A 20,300-nucleotide genomic window follows, 5' to 3' on the forward strand; every position below is an offset into this window, starting at 1 on the left:
GACTAAGTTCTGGTCACACTGAGCTCCTTAGTGTTCTTTACATAGTTCATATAAGACTTCAGGGCTTTCTGTAATTCCTTTTCCCTTCTTCCTTGAAGGTTTTTAAACTAGATATTCATATGGGTTCACTTCACTCAAATCTTGGTTCAAATATTACATACTCCAGGAAGTTTTCCCTGACTACTCTAATTTTTTTTTCCCCCTTTATAGCACTTGTTACTGATGGGTATTATTTTACTCACCTGAGTTATGGTAGGGTAGAGCTTTTGTTTTTTTATTTACTGCTATAAATAGAAAAACAGTGCCTGGCACAAACTAGGCATTCAAGAAGTACTTGTTGAATCAATATGTGAATATAACTTAACACTACCCTGTTTGTTCGTTACCAGTTGTACCCTTACTTCTAACCAGTGGGCTCATAATGTTTATACTTGGGTTAGGGGGACTTGCTTAAAGTGTGGCTATAAATATGTAACATAGATCTGGATGGTGATCCACTAGAAGCTAAAGACTATGTCTCTTCCTCATTGGGTATCCAAGGCTGATATGCAACCAATGTGTTCAACAGGCTATGTTGGTTGTTTATATCGAACATCCATATTTGTCAGCCAATACCTTTGCATTCATGGCTGTTTATTACCTTTTCCTGTATTCCCTACATTCCCCATGTACCCAGCATATGCTTTAAAAATACTTGTTGAAAGAATCAATAAATACATCCCCATAATAGAAGTACTGCCATATCTTTCCCATGGGTGTGTTGGTATATACTGAAGTTCAATATAGTTTTATACATTGGTCTTAGCGTTAAAAAAATATTATTTCTAACAGAACTCAAATACTAGAGTTGCTTAGTTACCCCAATCTACCCTGCACGTAAATGCTCTCTTTGATTTCTTTTCACATCTCAGTATGTGGAAGTTCAGTTTGGAGGAGAGAAAAGACCCATAGCCTTGCCATGGTACCCATAGTCTGTAGCAAGTCACTTTCATTAGGTATTCATGCAAATGTACATTAAAAACAACTTGTTACCTAGAAAGGATACAACTAAACTAAAAAAAAATTATAAAGTTTTACCACCCTCAAAGGGTATTTGACTAATTGTGCATACCTCTTTATCTGTCTTGATTGGCTGGAAGCAATCCATTCCATTTATGATGAAAAATTAAACTTTATTTTATTATTTTGAAATGATTCTCAGCACATGTATTTTCTCTCTCATTAAGTGCCCTCGTGTCTGACTCTTTGTGACCCCATAGACTGTACAGTCCATGGAATTCTCCAGGCCAGAATACTGGAGTGGGTAGCCTTTCCCTTCTCCAGGGGATCTTCCCAACCCAGGGATCAAACCCAGGTCTCCCGCATTGCAGGCAAATTCTTTACCAGCTGAGCCACAAGGGAAGCCCCCCCTCAAGAAATCAGCTTGCCTTAAATAAAGTATATAAAATAGCCCTTGATCTTCAAACTGAGAACTACTATGCCTTTTGTTCTTTATGGCCCATCTAATTTCAAAAAAATATCTGAACCAAGAAAGTCAAACACATTTTCAGTGTAACTTTTAATATCCATCATATTCAAATTATTTGGGGACTGAGTATTTTCTATAAAGCTGATAAATACCTTTAATTGGAGAGAGTATGTTAAACCAACTGTACTTTGAGCAAAGAAATCTCAGGGATGTCCTAATAGAGCTCTATTAGCTTGCCATCCTGTACCTTATTCAGAACCAGTATCATCTGAGTTTCACTTGTTTCCAATAATTGCAAGAGAAATTCATCAGACAGTACTGGCCTTAATCCAAATAAAAGGGTAGAAACCAATTAAATGCTTGAAAGTTTTAAGGATAAATTACAAGGTAGGTGTTAGAAATCTCTTTGGCTCAACTCAAAGTGGATGAATGATTTTTAAATAGGCTATCTGGCTAGCTTTCCTATTCTTGGTTGCTAATTCATATGCTATATGTTTGTGTTAGACATATAAATAACCCCCTATCAGTCCACCTAGGAACAAAAAGGAAAATATGAGATGGCTTATAAACAGATAAACTTTTTTTCCCTTTTGGTTGATGTTGAAAATTGCAGTGAGAAAACAAAGGATTACCCCACCTTCTGTCCTAGGCACTATTTTCTCCTAACATTCTCTTCACTCAGTAATCTCAATCATTCTCAGTTCAACTATTGCTTATGTGCATATTTGATTCTGCAGTCTTTCCATAGCCTTTATGTTTCTCCAGAATTTCAAACCTTTGTGTCTGACATGACTTTCTAGATAACCCTTCAGTCCCTGGAACCTGGCATCTCCAAATGTGAATTCAGTATATTCCTCCTGGGGTTTCCCAGGTGGCACTAGTAGTAAAGAACCTGCCTGCCAATGCAGGAGACATAAGAGATGTGGGTTTGATCCCTGGGTCAGGAAGATCCCCTGGAGGAGGGCATGGCAACCCACTCCACTATTCTTGCCCTAAGAATCCCATGGACAGAGGAACCTGGCAGACTGCGGTCCGTAGGGTCGCAAGGAGTCGGACATGACTGAAGCGACTTAGCATGCATGCACACATATTCCTCCCATCACTCCTCCCTTCCCCAGACTACCTAGTAAGCATTTAATAAACACATATCTGGTACCAACTATTTGTAGCTAGTACTAAGCTAAGTGTGAAATCCCTAACTCTGTTAATGGTTCCACCATGCTTTCAGTTATCAGGCTCAAAATCTTAATCATTTTGGTTTCCATCAGTCTTTCCTATGCCCATCCCCAGCACACCTACACATGTGCACATTAGTGCAAGCACACACCCACCCACTCATACACAGAGCTTGTTGCCAGATCCTGCGATGATGTTTATGCAATTTCTTCTTAAAGAATCACCTTCTTTGCATTCGCACAGCCACCACCCTAAATGAGGCACTCATCATTTTTCACCTACATTATTACAGTGCCATGCCAATTTGTGTTCTTGCCAGAACTTTAGCCTCCAATCCATCCTTTTCCACATTACTACTGGATTTATCTTTTTACAAAGGGTGCTCTGATGATATCATTTATTTGCCTAGAAACCATCAGTGCTCCTCATTGCTATCAAATTAATCTTCCTAGAGAAAACTGATCCTATTACTCATCTATTCAGAAAATGGCCGTGTCTCCCAGTTGCCCAGTAAATTGAATCCAAATAGCTAAGGGTGGCATTCAATGTCCTCTACAATATGGCCCTTATCTACTGTTCTGGCCTTAATTTCCACTAACTTCTATACATAGTTAAACTTCAGTCAACCCCAGCAACTTCCTTTGGCTCAAATACATCCTGTGCTTTACAAAGCCATATTTTGTTCAGCCTGCCCCCTTACCCCTCCCATTCCTGACACCTGTCCCATATATCCTTCAAAGTCTGTGTCAAATCCTACTTCCTTCATAAAACCATCCCTGATCAACCAAGTCAATTTTACTCAATTGTTCCTTTAAAACATTTCTTTTAAAACAAAAATTTCTTTTTTTCCCCCAGATGGCAAACATCACACATGTTCACTGTAAAAAATATAGACAATACAGAAATCATAAAGATGAAAATTAAATTCCTCCATAATCGCCCCATACTTTTTAATATGTTGCAGTATATCCTCTCAGCCCTTTGTCCAGACAGCAGCATATGTACACACACACGATATAGATTATGCTATTCATACTGTTTAGTAGCCTGATGTTTTTCATTTGATGCATCATAAATATTTCCCATGCCATTACATAGTCTTCTGCAACATGATTTAATAACCACTTAATCTTGTACTATTTATAATATCATCAGTTATTTAATTAATCTTCTACGGCTTGTTTTCTTGCAGCAGTACATTTGTTCGGCCTGACTTGGCAGTTGCAACCTGCTGAAGGACAGCTCTATGAAAATGGAGTTAGCAAGGGGAACAGAGGGACTGAATCCATGGATACTACTTATTCTCCAATTGGAGGAAAAGTTTCCGATAAATCAGAGAAAAAAGGTACAGATCAAAATGATTGATTGATTATTGATTACTTTTTTTCTATTTTGGTCATTAGTGCCAAATCTGGGATGGTTTCATTTCACATTAAATTTCATGATCACTCAAAAGAAATACTCTACGTGGACAGAATAAATACATGTAAATGTCTTGTGAAAAGAGATTCTCTATTGCCTTGAGTATAAACCAATTAAACTTTTCAAATATATTGGCAGTTTTCAAAATAGATAAATATTTACAGGATGGAGGTTTCAATACAATGGAAATTGCATTTTACGTATAGCTACCCTGAAGCAACGTGGGATTTTGATTAAGTTCTCTGTGTTCAAGCTGAGCATTTATACACAACATTTTACAAAGGGTATATGGAAATTTCTTCTGTTTATAATAAGAAAATGCCTTCTATGTGTGATACAAGGGTGAATGTTTATGTCAATGTAGGGGAATATGAATTGTTTCCTCTTTGGGAAACATGAATCCTTCCTAGTTGGGGAAAAGAAAAAAGCACCTTGAGCATTGAATTGTTAAATTTAACCAACCTAAGCTTGAACTGCCTGACTTATTTACAATAAATATCACAGTACCAGCAGTCTGAACATCTTATTTCATGCTAAATTATCTTAGTCTTAAAATTCAAATATTGAAAATTTGTATTGTGATTTCTCTTGATTTGTTTTGATATAAGATACAGTATAGAAGAGCCATGCAAAATATCAGTACATCAGTTCCAAAAGTAAAAGTTGCAAACAAAATGTATGACCACTACTATCCTAAAAATATTTTTAGATCAAATATAAACAAATGAATAAATGAATGACTCAAACCCTACCCTTAAGCTTATAATTTTATAGGGGTGGAAAATCAGTTTTGGTTCACTAGTTGAAAATAGGTTTTTATAGTTATTCTGATTACTGTGCTTGTGTTTTTAGTTCCTTTCGTGGAGTTATTTTGGGGTATTGTTTGATTTTATTTTTCTTTGCTTTTGAAAAAGGAACTTTGCTTTGGTCTATGCTTTAGTAAAAAATTAATGGTTAGGGTTCAGGAAAACATTATGGTTTATTCTAGTTTTCAATTCACAATGCAGTTTGCTTTATGTCCTTCTTTAGAATTACTGTTTCTAGCCTGAGCTGACCTTTCCCAGCAATTTCATTGTTGCTGCTGAGAGGGGTTGAGGGTAGTACAGGGGTCACAGACGGCAGAGGAAAGGGTCTGAATACACTTGGGCTTGGATATTTTCTCCCTTACCTTCTCTGCTACTATTTATTTAATTCCTTTATATGTGCAAATACAAGAGCCACCATTTGGCATCATATACCTAGGTTTTGCCAGGCACACTGAAAATCATGAATTATCTGTTTGGTAAAATATAACAGGTTATCACATAGCTGTCATCAAAACATATTCATCTTTTATTCTAATTCAGGTTTCTATAGTCCTTTCCAAAAAAATAGTTTGATGATGATGATGATGACTAAATTGTATTAAACAATTACCGTGTGCCAAAAATTACTCCAGACACTTAATATGTAGAGCTTCCCTGATAGCTCAGTTGGTAAAGAATCTGTCTACAATGCAGAAGACCCTGGTTCGATTCCTGGGTTGGGAAGATCCGCTGGAGAAGGGATAGGCTACCCACTTCCGGTATTCTTGGGCTTCCCTTGTGGCTCCGCTGGTGAAGAATCCACCTGCAATGCAGGAGAGCTGGGTTTGATCCCTGGGTTGGGAAGATCCCCTGGAGAAGGGAATAGCTACCCACTCCAATATTCTGGCCTGGAGAATTCCATGAACTGTATAGTCCATGGGGTCACAAAGAGTCAGACATGACTGAGCGACTTTCACTTTCATTTAACATGTATTATATCATGAAAGTAACACTGTGGTCCCCATTTTCCAAATGAGAATTTAAGCACAGAGAGTTTAAGTAATTTTCCCAAGGTAACAAAGCTAGAAACTCGTGGTCTGATTGCAGAGATCTGTCTCTTAACTTTTGCATTCTACTGAAATTCACACATGAAATGTAAATAAAAATCCCAAAAAAACATTTCACACACTGAAAGCAGAACCTCAGTGTCTATTCATGATATATTTTAGATAAATTCAGTATGCGTGTCCAACTCTTTGCGACCCTATGCACAAACTCTGTATACCTCTATTTTAATGTATTGTGACAAGTTTCATAAATGAAAAATGTTTTTAAGTTTATGCTCAGTTACAACAAGAAACAGGCCAAAGCAATTTCAATTTAATACTTATTAAGAAGAATCATTAAAGGTTGATGCTATATATCCCAAGTTATAATCTTAAACTGACTTTTTATGGAAGTCTAAACAAAACCTTAACAAGAACTGCACATCATAGTCCTGCTCTATTAGGTCTTTACTGCATATTACTTATCAAGTAAAAACATAGTGCCTCTTTTATAATGTCATGTGTACACTAAACCAATCCTTATAGAAGATGTAATATACCGTAAGGATATTTCCAAATGGTCAGTGTATCCTTTTATAATTTTCTAGACATCACACAAGCCCATAAATACAGTTCTAAAAACATGTCTTAATATAAACTTGAAAACCAGGTCATTCCTTTTACATTGTTTTCTTTACTCTCTAGAGAATTGGACAATAAAGCATTGTAGTTAAGAGCCTGGACTCTGGAGTCAGATTTGGCTTTGAATACTGACTGATTTTGTCATTTACTGGCTCTCTAACCTCAGGCAATTAACACAGTCTTGCTGAACCAGGGTTTCCCTTGTGGCACTAGTGATAAAGAATCTGCCTGCCAACGCAGGATACATAAGAGACTCGGGTTCAATACCTGGGTCAGGAAGATCCCCTGGAGAAGAGCATGGCAACCCACTCCAGCATTGTTGCCTGGAGAAGCCCACGGACAGAGGAGCCTGGAGGGCTACAGTCCATAGGGTCGCAAAGAGTCGGACACAACTGAAGCACTTTGGACGCACACATGCCTTACTGAACCAGTGTCCTCATCTGCAACATAAGGGTGATAATAATAGTAACTGTCTCATATAGTGGTTTTAAGGAGTAAGTGAGACAGTGGATAAAAAGCGTATAGCAGAATGTTAAGCATATTTTTTAATTTAGAAAAATAATTATTATCGGGTCGAATGATTGGAAAATTACCTTGAGTTTATTGGCATCCTACTAGCTACTGTGTGATTCCCTGGTGGTAGACGGTAAAGCGTCTGCCTACAATGAGGAAGACCCGGGTTCAATCCCTGGGTCGGGAAGATTTCCTGGAGAAGGAAATGACAACCCACTCCGGTATTCTTGCCTGGAAAATCCCATGGATGGAGAAGCCTGGTATGCTACAGTCCATGGGGTTGCAAAGAGCTGGACACGACTGAGCGACTTTACTTACTTTACTTACTAGCTTCTATAGATCCTGCTTTCAAACTGGCATCAACTTTTTCATTTCAGATGATGTCCTCCCTAGTGTTTAGATGTTTTCTCTCTTTAAAGTTTGATCTCTCTTTACTTATCAATTTAGTGTCTGTTATTTTTAAATTATCATCATCTTCATCATCAAAGGCATGGATAAGTAGAATGGCACTTTAAAAATAATGAAATTCTACTGGAATTGGTCCCTCATTAACAGTAGCTATGTGTATCTGCTTTTAATTAGGAGATGAAAGAATTTTCTTACCTCTTAGTTTTCAAAATGGAAGAAAAAAAGAATATTTGATTATAGACATTTAGTGTGCTAGAATTTTCTTTTTGAAATTTATTTGAATAATTTAAATTTAATTTCAAAAAGAAGACATAAGTCACACATGTTGGAATCTACCAGAAAAATCAGTTATCCATTGTTCAGTAATGTAGTAATTGAAAGTATTGTTCTAAAACAGGCCCTACTATCTTAGAAGCTAACAAACTAGCCATAACTCACTCTCTTTAGCTCATAAATATTATGTAACAACTGGTTTAAACAAAGAAGGGGATATAAACAAATGAGACACTTGTTCCCAGACCTGAGTCACGTAATGTCCATAAACTGAACTACAAAATAACTGCAGTGTAATTTATCAGCAGATACAGAATGTTAAAATCTTAAAGATTATCAAATCCAACATCTTTATTTAAAGATGAAGAAACTGCGGTCCAGAAGGGTCAAGAACACACAGAGAGAACTGGGGCTAGAACCAAGGACACCCGGTTCTACCTCTTTTGTTTTTCATCTGTTATTGTAATAATGTAACACAAACTAAACATATGAATTGCTAAAGAGGTTTTCTAAGGGGGTATCAAAGACAAAAACTGAGCCAGCAAGAAAAGCTGTTTTATTCAGGCCATAGCGACAGAGCACCCCAGATTCAAAGATCAGAGTGTGTGGGCCAGGTGGTTTTGCCCAAGACTTATAGGAGGAGTACATGATTTACAGTCGGAATTGTTTTGTACTCAGGGGAAATCTCCGTCACTCAGATGAACAGGAAATATTTTCTGTCTATCTAGTTGAAGGGAAACAAATAGTTCTAATCTCAGCTAATTATTTATGAGAGAGAATGGGAAATTGGAGAATCTGTATCTGGTCTTTCAGCAGGTTCCAGCCAGAAGGAAAAGATCTGTGTAAACAAGGGAGTCGTATACAACTCTGTGGGAGGCCTGAGAAAGAAAGGACAGAGAGCTTTAATCTAATAAATCATAGGCAAAAAGGTTTTCAACTTGGTTATTTCTGTTTATTTGTTTTGTGGTAAGCCACTTCCTAAAGCATAAAAGGGTTGGAAGGATGTCTGAAAGCAAAAGCTTGGGGGAATCTCTTAACCAGCTCTGTTCTCCAGGAGCATAAGGCTGAGGTAAAATCCAGCATTGTCAGTAGCAATTTGAATGTGGAGAAAGCTTATTGGGTAGATGAGGGGACTGAATTCCTGTGGGTTGGATGCCCAAATAGAGCACCAGGAATGACAAGGGTGGGTGGAGAGACCAAAAACTAAAGGACAGTAAACGAAATTCGCTCAATCATGTCCGATTCTTTGCAACCCCATGGACTGTACAGTCCATGGAATTCTCCAGGCCAGAGTACTAGAGTGGGTAGCTGTTCCCTTCTCCAGGGATCTTCCCAACCCAGGGATTGAACCCAGGTCTCCTGCATTGCAAGCAGATTCTTTACCAGCTGAGCAACCAGGAAAGTACCAAGGATAATAAAGATAGCCTTTATCTCCTTTACAATTTTTGCAAAAGGCTGGCCTTGGGGAGAAGTGACATTTCGTTTATGTTCATCCTACAAAACCTACCTCTGCAAAGTTGAAGAAAAAGAACTAAGATATTTTCTAGTCAACATCTGCTGACTGTACAACCATGTAAACAATGTATAGCTGATTAATATGACACAATTTACAGCCTGTCTTAAAGATGCTTCAGCCAAGACTAAACTGTGACTGTAGCTTCACCTCTCTAGGCTCCAATTTCTCCTCTGGAAAAAAAAAGGGAGTTGGCTTTGCAGGGAAGAAAAAATAATTTTCCCTCTACCCTTCTAGGTTCTTAGATGAGACCCCCTTGTAATAAAAAGAAAGATAAACAGGAGGAAAACAAGCAAGTTAAATAACATGTATTCCTCCTGTATTCATGGGAGATACCCAGGAAAACTGAGCAACTCTCCAAAATGACCTAAGTCATGTGAAGACAAAAGATGTGAGGGAAGTCAGTCAAGAGAGGGTATTAGGAAAAGCACAGTAAATAGTATGGTTTATGCAGATTTAAGTCATTTCCTTCTCTGATCAGAGCTTCTAAAGATTTAGAATTACCCTTCTCTTCCTTGTAGAGAGAATGAGTGCTAAGTCGCTCAGTCGTGTCCAACTCTTTGTGACCCCGTGGGCTGTAGCCTGCCAGGCTCCTCTGTCCATGGGATTCTCCAGGCAAGAATACTGGAGTGGGTTGCCATGCCCTCCGCCAGGGGACCTTCCCAGCCTGGGATTGAACCTGGGTCTCTGTCGTCTCCTGCATTGGTAGGCAGGTTCTTTGCCACTGAGCCATCTGGGAAGCCCAGAGAGGGGGAGATACCCATACAAATGGAGATTTCCCTTATAAGTCTTGCAAAGGATAACTTTTAACTTGTAATTTTTAACTTGCTAAAGGGTCTCTTGTAAAAGGGTAAGTCCTACTCACTTGTCAGATCTTTTCCTATGTCTGCTGTTTCTCAAGAGTAATCAACTCATGATAATCCTTATGCCAAAGAGGAATATTTTGGGGTGGCAAATTCTGCTCCCCTTCAGCTTGTAAACCTTTTGGTGGGGGAGGGGTCATGGGAAGTGAAATACAGTTTGCAAATAAAATATTACCTGGCAATTAGAAACAGATAAGGCTTTTATCTGTTATATATTTCCAATTGCCAGGTAAGATTTCATTTGTCAGTTGGACAAGCTTGTCTCTAAGGTCCGTTCTAGCTGTTTACAAGTCAGTGAATTCAAATTATGCAATAAATGAAGAACAATTAGCCATCCCAAGTAAAACTTGACCTATTTTTGCAAAAGAGCATCTACTCCAGGAAAGTGGTTGAAAAGTGTGTCTATAAAATTTGTAAACCACGTTTTTCCTTTTAAAGTACTTGCAAAGAATTCTGTTGTAATTCAAATAGTTAATTCCCAGTTTTCTGCATTATAAGTTTCAGTTTTTGACATGTATGTTAACAATGATCATCTGCACTTAGAAAGCATTTACAATTTCAAAATACTTTAATGTCGTTTATCCACATAACAGTTTTATGAGGTAGCAGCTATTGTTACCCTTGTTTTATAGTTGAAAAGGAAAGTGCAAGAAGGTAGTAGACATAACTTAGTAGACATAACTACAGGCAGAACTCAGATTAGAATCCAATGTCTTTACTGTTATCTCAGCACCCTTCTTTGGGTCTTTTCTGTTGTTGTTGTTTTTTTAAATTCTTTTCCCTGTTATCTCAGCACCCTTCTTTGAGTCTTTTCTTTTTATAAAACATTCTTTTTTCAAGGCCAATTGTTTAAGTAACAGCTGTCCTGATAAAGATCTCAATGCTAAGAGTGATATCCTTTCCCTAAGAGCACTTTTTTTTTTGCCTTTTCTGCACTGTATTTTTTTTATCTTATTTTATTGTTCTTGTAATTCCTTTTAAGCCTTTTATTCTCCCACTACATGTATTACCATATCTTCCCCCTGTGAATAGTCATCAGTAGTTACCCATTTTCTAGTCCCACGACCAATATAAAAAGTCACCATACTCACCATGTTTTATCAGTTTTCTCTTGCTTTATCCTTAACGTCTATTTTCCAAAGCATTCTAGCTGCCATCATTACTTAATTTCAGACTTAATCTTCTTACCTGTCTCTATAGTGTTCTGCATTAAAAAAAAAATTTATTGCAGTATAGTTGATTTGCAGCATTAAATAGTTGTGTACAGCATGATGGTGGTTTATCGTTAAGTCATGTCTGACTCTTGCAGCCCCATAGACTGTAGCCCACCAGGACCCTCTGTCCATGGGATTTCCCAGGCAAGAATACTGGATTGCCATTTACAGCGTAGTGATTCAGTATTTGTACAGACTATACTTCAGTGTAACTTATTATAATGGCTATAATTCTCTGCTATACAATATATCTTTGTTGCTTATCTATTTAATCTTTTAACCCCATATTTCTAATTTGTCACTTCCCTTTCCACACTGGTAACCATTAGTTTGTTTTTTATATCTGTGAATCTGCTTCTGTTTTCCACATATATTCATTTGTATTGTTTTTTAGATTCTATATATAAATTATATCGTACAAGTATTTGTCTTTCTTTGTTTGACTTGTTTCACAAGCATAATATTCTCTAGGTTCATCCATGTTGCTGCAAACAGTGATATTTTATTCTTTTTATGGCTGAGTAATATGCCCTTGTGACATACACGCAATGAAATATATGTGTATATACCACATCTGAAGCCAGTCATCTGGTGATGGGCAGTAGGGCTCCTTCCATTTCTTGATCATTGTAAATAAAGATGCTGTGAACATTGGGGTGCATGTAACTTTTCATTTTTTCCATTTATATACTCATGAGTTGGATAGCTGGATCATATGATAGTTTAATTTTTATTTTTTTTGAGGCAAGTCCATACTATTTTCCACATTGTGTTCACCAATTTACATTCCCACCAACAGTATACAAGGATCCCTTCACTCCACATTCATTCTAGCATTGGTTATTTGTAGACTTTTTGATGATAGCCATTCTGATAGTTGTGAGGTGATATCTCATTTCTGTTATGATTTGCATTTCTCTAATAATTAGCAGTGTTGAGCATCTTGGCCTGTTAGCCATCTGTATATCTTCTTTGGTAAAACCTCTGTTTAAGTCTTCTGTCCATTTTTTGATTGGGTTGTTAATTTTTTGATATTGATTGTAAGAGCTCTTTGTATAGTTTAGGTATTAACCCCTTGTTGGTCATATTGTTTGCAAATATTTTCTTCCTTTCAGTAGGCAGTTTTTTCATTTAGTTTACTGTTTTGCCTCACTATGAAAAAGCTTTTAAATTTGATTAGATCCAATTTGTTTATTTTTGCTTTTATTTCTTTTCCCTTAGGAGACAAATCCCAAAAATATGTTGCTGTGATTTATGTCAAAGAGTGTCCTACCTATGTTTTCTTCTAGGAGTTCTGTGGTTTCAGGTCTTGCATTTCAGGTCTTGTTTATGTTTGTATATAGTGTGAGGAAATGTTTTGATCTCATTGATTTACATGTATCAGTTCAGTTTTCCCAATAGCACTTGTTGAAGAGTCTGTCTTTTCTCCATTGTATAATTTTGCCTGCTTTGTCATAGATTAGGTGCATGGTTTAATCTCTGAGTTTCCTATCTTGTTCCATTGATCTGTGTCTGTTTTAGTGCCAGTACCATGCTTTTTGATTACTGTAGCTTTATATTATAGTATGAACTCTGGGAACATGATACCTCCAACTTTGTTCTTTATTCTCAAGATTGCTTTGGCAATTCAGGGTCTTTTTGTGGTTCCATATGAATTTTAGTGTTATTGTTCTAGGTTCTGTGAAAAATGTCATGGGTATTTTAATAGGAATTGCATTAAATCTGTATATTGCTTTCAATAATATGGCCATTTTAACAATACTAATTCTTCCAATGCAAGAGCATGGGATATCTTTCCATTTCTTTGTATCATCTTCAGTTTCCTTCATCAGTGTTTTATAGTTTTCAGAGTATAGGTCTTTCACCTCCTTGATTAAGTTTTTCTTAGATATTTTATTCTTTCTCTTTCTAATAGTTAATTATTAATGTATAGAAAAGCAACCGATTTCTGTACATTAGTTTTGTTTCCCACAACTTCGTGGAGTTCATTTGTTAGTTCTAATAGTTTGAGGATGAAGACTTTAGGGTTTTCTATATGAAGTATCATGTCATCTTCAAAGAGTGACAGTTTTAATTCTTCCTTTCCAATTTGGGTGCCTTTTATTTCTTTTCATTGTCTGATTGCTGTGGCTTGAAATTCCAATACTATATTAAATAGAAGTGGCCATCCTTGTCTTGTTCCTGAATTTAGAGGAAAAGCTTTCTTTTTAAACACCATTGAGTATGATGTTAGCTGTGTGTTTGTCATAAATTGTCTTTATTATGAGATATGTTCCCTCTACCCACTTTAATGAGAGTTTGCATCACTAATGGATGTTAAATTTTTGTCAAATGCTTTTTCTATGTCTATTGAGATGATCATGTGATTTCTATTTCCATTCCTCCTTTTGTTTATGTTGTGTATCGCATTGATTGATATGTGAAATCTGAAGCATCCTTGTATCCTTGGAATAATTCCAGCTTGGTCATGGTATCTCATTCTTTCTGTGTATTGTTGGATTCAGTTTGCTAATATTTTGTTGAGGAATCTTGCATGTATATTTCATCAAATACATTGGCCTGTAATTTTCTTTTTTTTTTAGTTGTACCTTTGTCTGATTTTGGTATCAGGGTAATGGTGGCCTCGAATGAATTTGAGGATGTTCCATCCTCCAACTTTTTAGGATAGTTGGAGGATAGGTATTAGTTCTTCTTTATATGTTTTGTAGAATTCCCCCATGAAGCTGTCTGGTCCTGGACTTTTGTTTGATGGGAGTTTTGTAATTACACCTTCATTTTTACTACTAGTGGTCACTCTGGTCATATTGTCTGTTTCTTCTTGATTCGGTCTTGGAAGATTGTATCTTTTAAGAAATGTGTCTATTTCTTATAGGTTGTCCAGTTTGTTGGCATACAGAAGGGTCTTGTTTATTTTTTTTAATCTAATCAGCCATCCTGTCTTTTGATTGGAGCATTTAGTCCATTGATGTTTAAAGTAATTTTGATAGATATGTACTTATTGCCATTTTATTACTTGTTTTCCATCGATTCTAAATGATAATCTTGCTGGGTAAAGTATACTAGGTTGCAGGTTTTTCCCTTTTAGGACTTTGAATATATTATGCTACTCCATCTGGCCTATACAGTTTCTATGGAGAGATCCGCTGATAGCATTATGGCGATCCTCTTGTATATGACTCTGTTTTTTCTCTTCTGCTTTAGAATTCTCTCTTTATCTTTAACTTCTGCCATTTTAATTATGAAATTTCTTGATATGGGTCTGTTTGGGCTTATCTTGTTTGGGATTGTCTGTGCTTCCTGTACCTGGATATCTCTTTCCTTCTTCAAGTTTGGGACATTTTTAGTCATAGTTTCCTCAAATACATTTTTTATACCCTTCTGTCTATTTTCTGTTTTTTGGAGTCTGAATAGTGCATGTGTTGAAAAGTTTCATGTTATCTTAGAGATCTCTTAAGTTGTATTCGTTTTTAAACGTCTGTTCTTTCTGCTGTTCTGATCCAGTGGTTGGTATTACTCTGTCTTCCAGATCACTGTGTGTTCTCTGTATCACTCAGTCTGCTCTTCATTCCCTCTAGTGGGTCTTTTTGTTTCAGCTTTTGAATTATTCATTTCTGATTGGGCTACTTCCTTGTTAAAGTGTTCATTGTTTAGATCAATTCTTTTCCATAATTTAGTTAACATTTTTATACCAATGTTTTGAATTCTTTATCTGATAATTTGTTTATTTCTGTTTCAGTATTCATTTGTTCAGGGCTTTTCTCTTGTTCTTTCAATTGTGAGTAGCTCCTCTGCGTTTTAATTTTGCTCAACTTTTTCCATCTGTGTGTGCATGCTCAGTTGCTTCAGTCATGTTGGACTCTGTGCAACCCTATGTAGCAGTTACCTATTATGGTCTTGAAAGAGTTTTCTTATGTGGGAGCATCTCTATACAGACTGATTGTGCCCAGTGCCTTTGATGGGACAACTGGATTTGATGTGGATGGGGATCAGAATTTTTCCTCAGGGTGTGCTGACAGTGATTGCCTTGGTAGGGTGTGGGGCTGGAAATGAAGGAGCTAGAGCTGGTCAGGGTATGAGGTGGGGCTTCCTCTCTGCTCAGTGGTTATCAGTGCTCTGTCAGGAGCAGGGTCTGATACCAAGTTGCTGGAGCAGAAGCCCCAAGGGTGGGGCTCAAACTGGCTGTGTTTCCTTTTTTTTTTTTTTAATGGCCAATGCATTTTCTTTTTTTTTCTAATTTTCTTTTTTTTTTAATTTTACTTTACAATACTGTATTGGTTTTGCATACATCAACATGAATCCGCCACGGGTGTACATAAGTTCCCACTCCTGAACCCTCCTCCCACCTCCCTCCCCATACCATCCCTCTGGGTGATCCCAGTGCACCAGCCCCAAGCATCCTGTATCCTGCATCAAACCTAGACTGGCGATTCGTGATTTTCCCTCACCCCGCACTGGGACATTTGCCTCAGAGGAGGGGAGTGGTGCAATCAGTGGGGCCCACGTGCAGACAGAGGTCTCATGCGCTGCCTGTAGAAGGGTCTGCAGCTCTACTCAGATGCAGCCTCGAGTGTGAGCCCCCTTCATCACTCACAGTTGATCACTGCACTGCCCCCACCACCCCTGCTCCCTTGTGGAACTGCTCCGCAGGTCTGGTAGGACCCGCTTGGACTCTCTGCGTGTATCAAGTAGTCAGTTGTGATAGAGCAGCTGCCCTCAGAGATCTGGGCTGCTTCTGACGTGCTGCCTGAGGAAATGTCAACCACAGCTACCACGATTCCACTGGGGCTCTGCCCCGCTACACTGAGTCAGTTCTGCGTCCCATGACCTAATCTTTTCTCTCAGTCCTCTGTTCCCTAGATCTAGTGCCATGCTGTGGCCTGGAGTGTGCAGGGCCAGAGCGTTCGCTCAGCTCAGGCTGTGGTGCATGGCTAGGTGGTCTCAGGAAACCCAGCATCTGCTAGGGCAGATGTCTTTCTGCCCTGCCTAAGGGCAAGTCAGTGAGTCCAGTCTTCTCACAAGCAGAGTCCAGGCTTCACCAGACTTTCTGTCTGATTCAGCGGTCCTCCACACAGCTAAATGGGGCTTGTCTTCTTCACACAATACTCACAGACTGGGCTGTCCAGGCCGTGGCTCATGCTGCTCCCTCCCCAGGGCTGGTATCTGCCCATGTGGTCTTCCTTTTCCTCCAAGCCCACTCCCAGGAACACAGGTCCCAACCAGAGACTTTTCTCTCTGTCCTACCCATTATGTGGGTACCTTTCTTACAGCCTTGGTCATACAGGAGTCCTTCTACCAGTTTACATTTAGTTTTCAGTGAGGATTATTCCACACGTAGATGTACTTTTTATTTTTTTTCAATTTTATTATTTACTTTTTTTTTTTACTTTATAATACTGTATTGGTTTTGCCATACATCAGCATGAATCCGCCATGGGTGTACACATGTTAAAATAATTATTTATTTATTTTGGCTGTGCCAGTTCTTAGTTGCAGTGCAGGGAATCTTCAGTCTTCGTTACAACGTATGGGATCTTTAGTTGTGGCATGCGAACTCTTAGTTGTGGGAGTGTGGAGTCTTAGCCATGGGAACACCAGGAAAGTCTTGTACATGTATTTTTGATATGTTCCTAGAGGGATGTGACTGCCACATCCTCTTACTCTGCTGTCTGGATCTCCCTCCTGTCCCTAAGAGTACTTTGCAAATTTTTTATTTCACACCAAAGTTCTAGGTTCTCCAGACGGTCCCTCCTCCTCAAAGCAGTACACATGCAGTTGCATTCAAACAAGTACCCTTGGGAATTGAAAGTTAAACAGCAACAAAATGCACCTTTCTGACCTCCTTTCCTTGTAGACTTAGCTGAAGAGGGGTGTGTGTGTGTGTGTGTGTGTGTGTGTATGTATGTTTTTGTTTTTTGGCTTTGTTTTGTTTTCTTTTGACCTGCAGAATAGTTATATTTGGCGGCCATTTATGCAATAACAATCTGGAACCTATACAACAGGTTGAATTCTAAATTTACTTATAGTTTCACTATATTTATTTCATAGACCTAGTCAGTAAAGATTCATTTTGTACCAAAGTAAAAAACTATTCCAACTCCATCCAGGTAATCATTGTGCATTCAGATGGAACATAATCCTGCATTATAATTCTGTGGTTCTTCAATATTCTTTCATAGGACATGTGGATATTAAAATGCACTCAGCTGCCCTTTGAGTCAACCATAGTTTCAGTATCTTTTACTTAAAGGATATGAAAGCCTAGGACATTGTTGTAGAATTGGGAATAATTCATATAAGCACAACAAACCACATGAATAAAATAATAGTCATGTACTAACAAAGACAATAATGTTGGGACCATAACATTATTATTTTTAAAGATTGATGGCAAATTACAGTAAATGTTTCCTATAAAGCCATATAGATGTTTCTCTAACACAGGGTTTCAGGGGGCTCAGCTAGAGTGCTGCAGCTTGTTTTCAACTACATTAAATCACTTTATCAATATACTTCAGTTTTAACAAAAGCTTTTCTAAAGCTTACTGGAGACCTGACTTCTCAAATAGATTTATGGAAAGAGTTGACTATACTCACAGGTAAACTTATTTACAGTATAAAAAATTCATGCTAAATGTTCTTGGCCATATATGTTTTATGTTTTACTCTTGTTTCATTTTAATCCTCTTCCTTGTTTTAATCATCTTCCTTTTTAAAAAACTTTTTTTAAAAAACATACCTGTGATGATGCCATGTAAAATGTGTCTGCCTTTTGGTCCCTCTGGCCCAGTAGTCTACATCTGACAGAGGCACCAAGTAGTTTGCTATAGAATGACATATTTATCCTCCTGAACTAGTCCTTTCTGAAAGGCTAGAGAATCTTCCCATAATGTGCTAATAATATCTTATATTTTTTAAGAAGAAAGAATCCATTGTAGAAATTTATCAGCCACATGTATATCTAATCCTAAGGAGTGCCCAGTTATATCTTTCAGCTTGTATTATTTTTGGAGAAAGTTCAAACATTTACTAGCTTTTTCATGAAGTCAAAGGTAACTTTAGTGTGTAAAATTTCCTTTTGAAAATAAAGTGCTAGAGTTCCAGGATCTAATGCACAAGTTTGCTTGTTTTCCTGTGCATATCTTTGGCAGTCCTATAGATAATATTCACCAATCTTTTCTTAGTCTTTGCTTTTCTAATGCTAAGAGCCTTTGGTTTTACTTTTTACTCTACTTGTAGCTCCTATCCTCCCTTAGTCATTTTAGTTGCCTTTTCATATTTCCATTTTATATTCTACCAAAGGTGTCTTCACCAGAACTGTACACAGATACCATCTTGCCATTGCCAGGGGTTCAGTGAGAGGGAAGAATATATGTGAAAAGTTGAATTGTACAAGATTCTTGACCACCTCAAACTTTCCATTCAAATAATATCAAGGTGGGGAAATGAAATCTTAGTATTTGGGAACATAGAATAGAAGCTCATAATTTTTAATGCTGTTTTGAGTTAAGGTACTATTTTAACTGTGGTTTAAGTACTGTGGAAAGTTAACAAATGAAGCAGAAGACATAGCTTTTGCCCTTGAAAAAGTTCCTATTAAATAGGAGAGCTGTGAGAAACACGCATATATACACAGGGTAAAATAACATGCAACCAACTGTTGTACAGAAATAGAAATAAAATGGTTAGGTGACTAAGAGGCCTAAAAGAAAGAAGATGGAAAGATGATTGTTATTGTAGAAGTAACTGGAGCTGAGCCTTGAGAAACGAGAAAAATCAATCCTAGATGACCTTAAAGAGTGCCTGTTTAGGAGACTGGAATAATAGAGCGGTAAGGGGGAAATGCAGATGGTAATAGCCTATGTGCTAAATGGATAATGAAGCAATAGAGGCAGCAGATGGAGACAGTTTGGCAAGGAAAAGAAGGAGATAAATAGTTTGATAACTAGATAAAGGGGCAGTTGGGTCATTTTATTCCTTTCTTTTTATTAAAGAGAGATGTGTGGTTGTTGGAATAAGACACCAATAGAGAAGGAGACATTGAGGACGCTAGGAAGAAAGGAGATGGTAAAGGGACCAAAGTCTCTTGGGGGAAGAGAAGGGGAGGGAGATGCCTCAGAGATAAACTGACACCAATTGTATTGCATACTGAGTACGAGAGAGACATATTGATACTATGGAAATAAGAGGGGTTCAAAAAGGGAGCACAATATGTTCAATAAATGTTATCATCTATTATGATTATTGTTATTGCTATTATTATGCTCTGTAATGTATTTTATTTGTGAAGAAAAGTTTTAATTTGATATATATTTTCTGGATTCCTAAAATGTTTCAAAATATGTAGCAATATGACAACCCATGAGAACTAGTGCCTAAGCTGGCCACTTCTCTTTCCCAAGACCAGGCACAAGATATATGTGTTCAGGTATATGTGCTCAGACTCTTTGCAACCCCATGGACTGCAGCCCACCAGGGTCCTCTGTCCATGGGATTATCCAGGCAAGAATACTAGAGGGGGTTGCTATGCTCTCCTCCAGGGGATCTTCCCAACCCAGGGATCAAACTCAGGTTTCCCATATTGCAGGTGGATTCTTTACCAGCTGAGCCACAAGGGAAGCCCAGAAAAGGGGAAGCTAGAGAAAATGAGCTATGACCTGCCCTGCTGCCACCTTTCCAAAGTCCAGAAGGATGTGATCAGAGTAACCTACATGTAACAAATATATAACATTGTATAAAATTTATAAAATAGGCATCCCAGCTGTGAACTACCAATTACATGTCCTAAAAGTTCTGACCAGGAGACAGTTCAGCCTCTAGATAGCACATGACCTTCTAATACCACTTGGAAACACATCAAAACTCTTATGACACCATATGGTAGTTTGTGTGAATGCGTGTGTAGGTTATGCATGGCAATTTATACCTTCCAACCATATTTTTTGTAACAGCTTTGTTGAGATATACAGTTGCATGATTA

General features: G+C 37.7%; 1 protein-coding gene across 1 annotated transcript in view; it reads left to right on the forward strand.

The window, feature by feature from the left end:
• Window positions 1-20,300, forward strand: part of TENM1 (teneurin transmembrane protein 1) — a 629,447-nt gene that overhangs the window by 321,718 nt on the left and 287,429 nt on the right. Inside the window, exon 6 of the mRNA XM_052662865.1 lies at window positions 3,837-3,989. Coding sequence (XP_052518825.1) covers window positions 3,837-3,989 — 153 coding nt within the window. The remainder of the gene's footprint in view (window positions 1-3,836; window positions 3,990-20,300) is intronic.

Source organism: Budorcas taxicolor, chromosome X (assembly GCF_023091745.1).
Source record: "Budorcas taxicolor isolate Tak-1 chromosome X, Takin1.1, whole genome shotgun sequence".
Classification (NCBI taxonomy): domain Eukaryota; kingdom Metazoa; phylum Chordata; class Mammalia; order Artiodactyla; family Bovidae; genus Budorcas; species Budorcas taxicolor.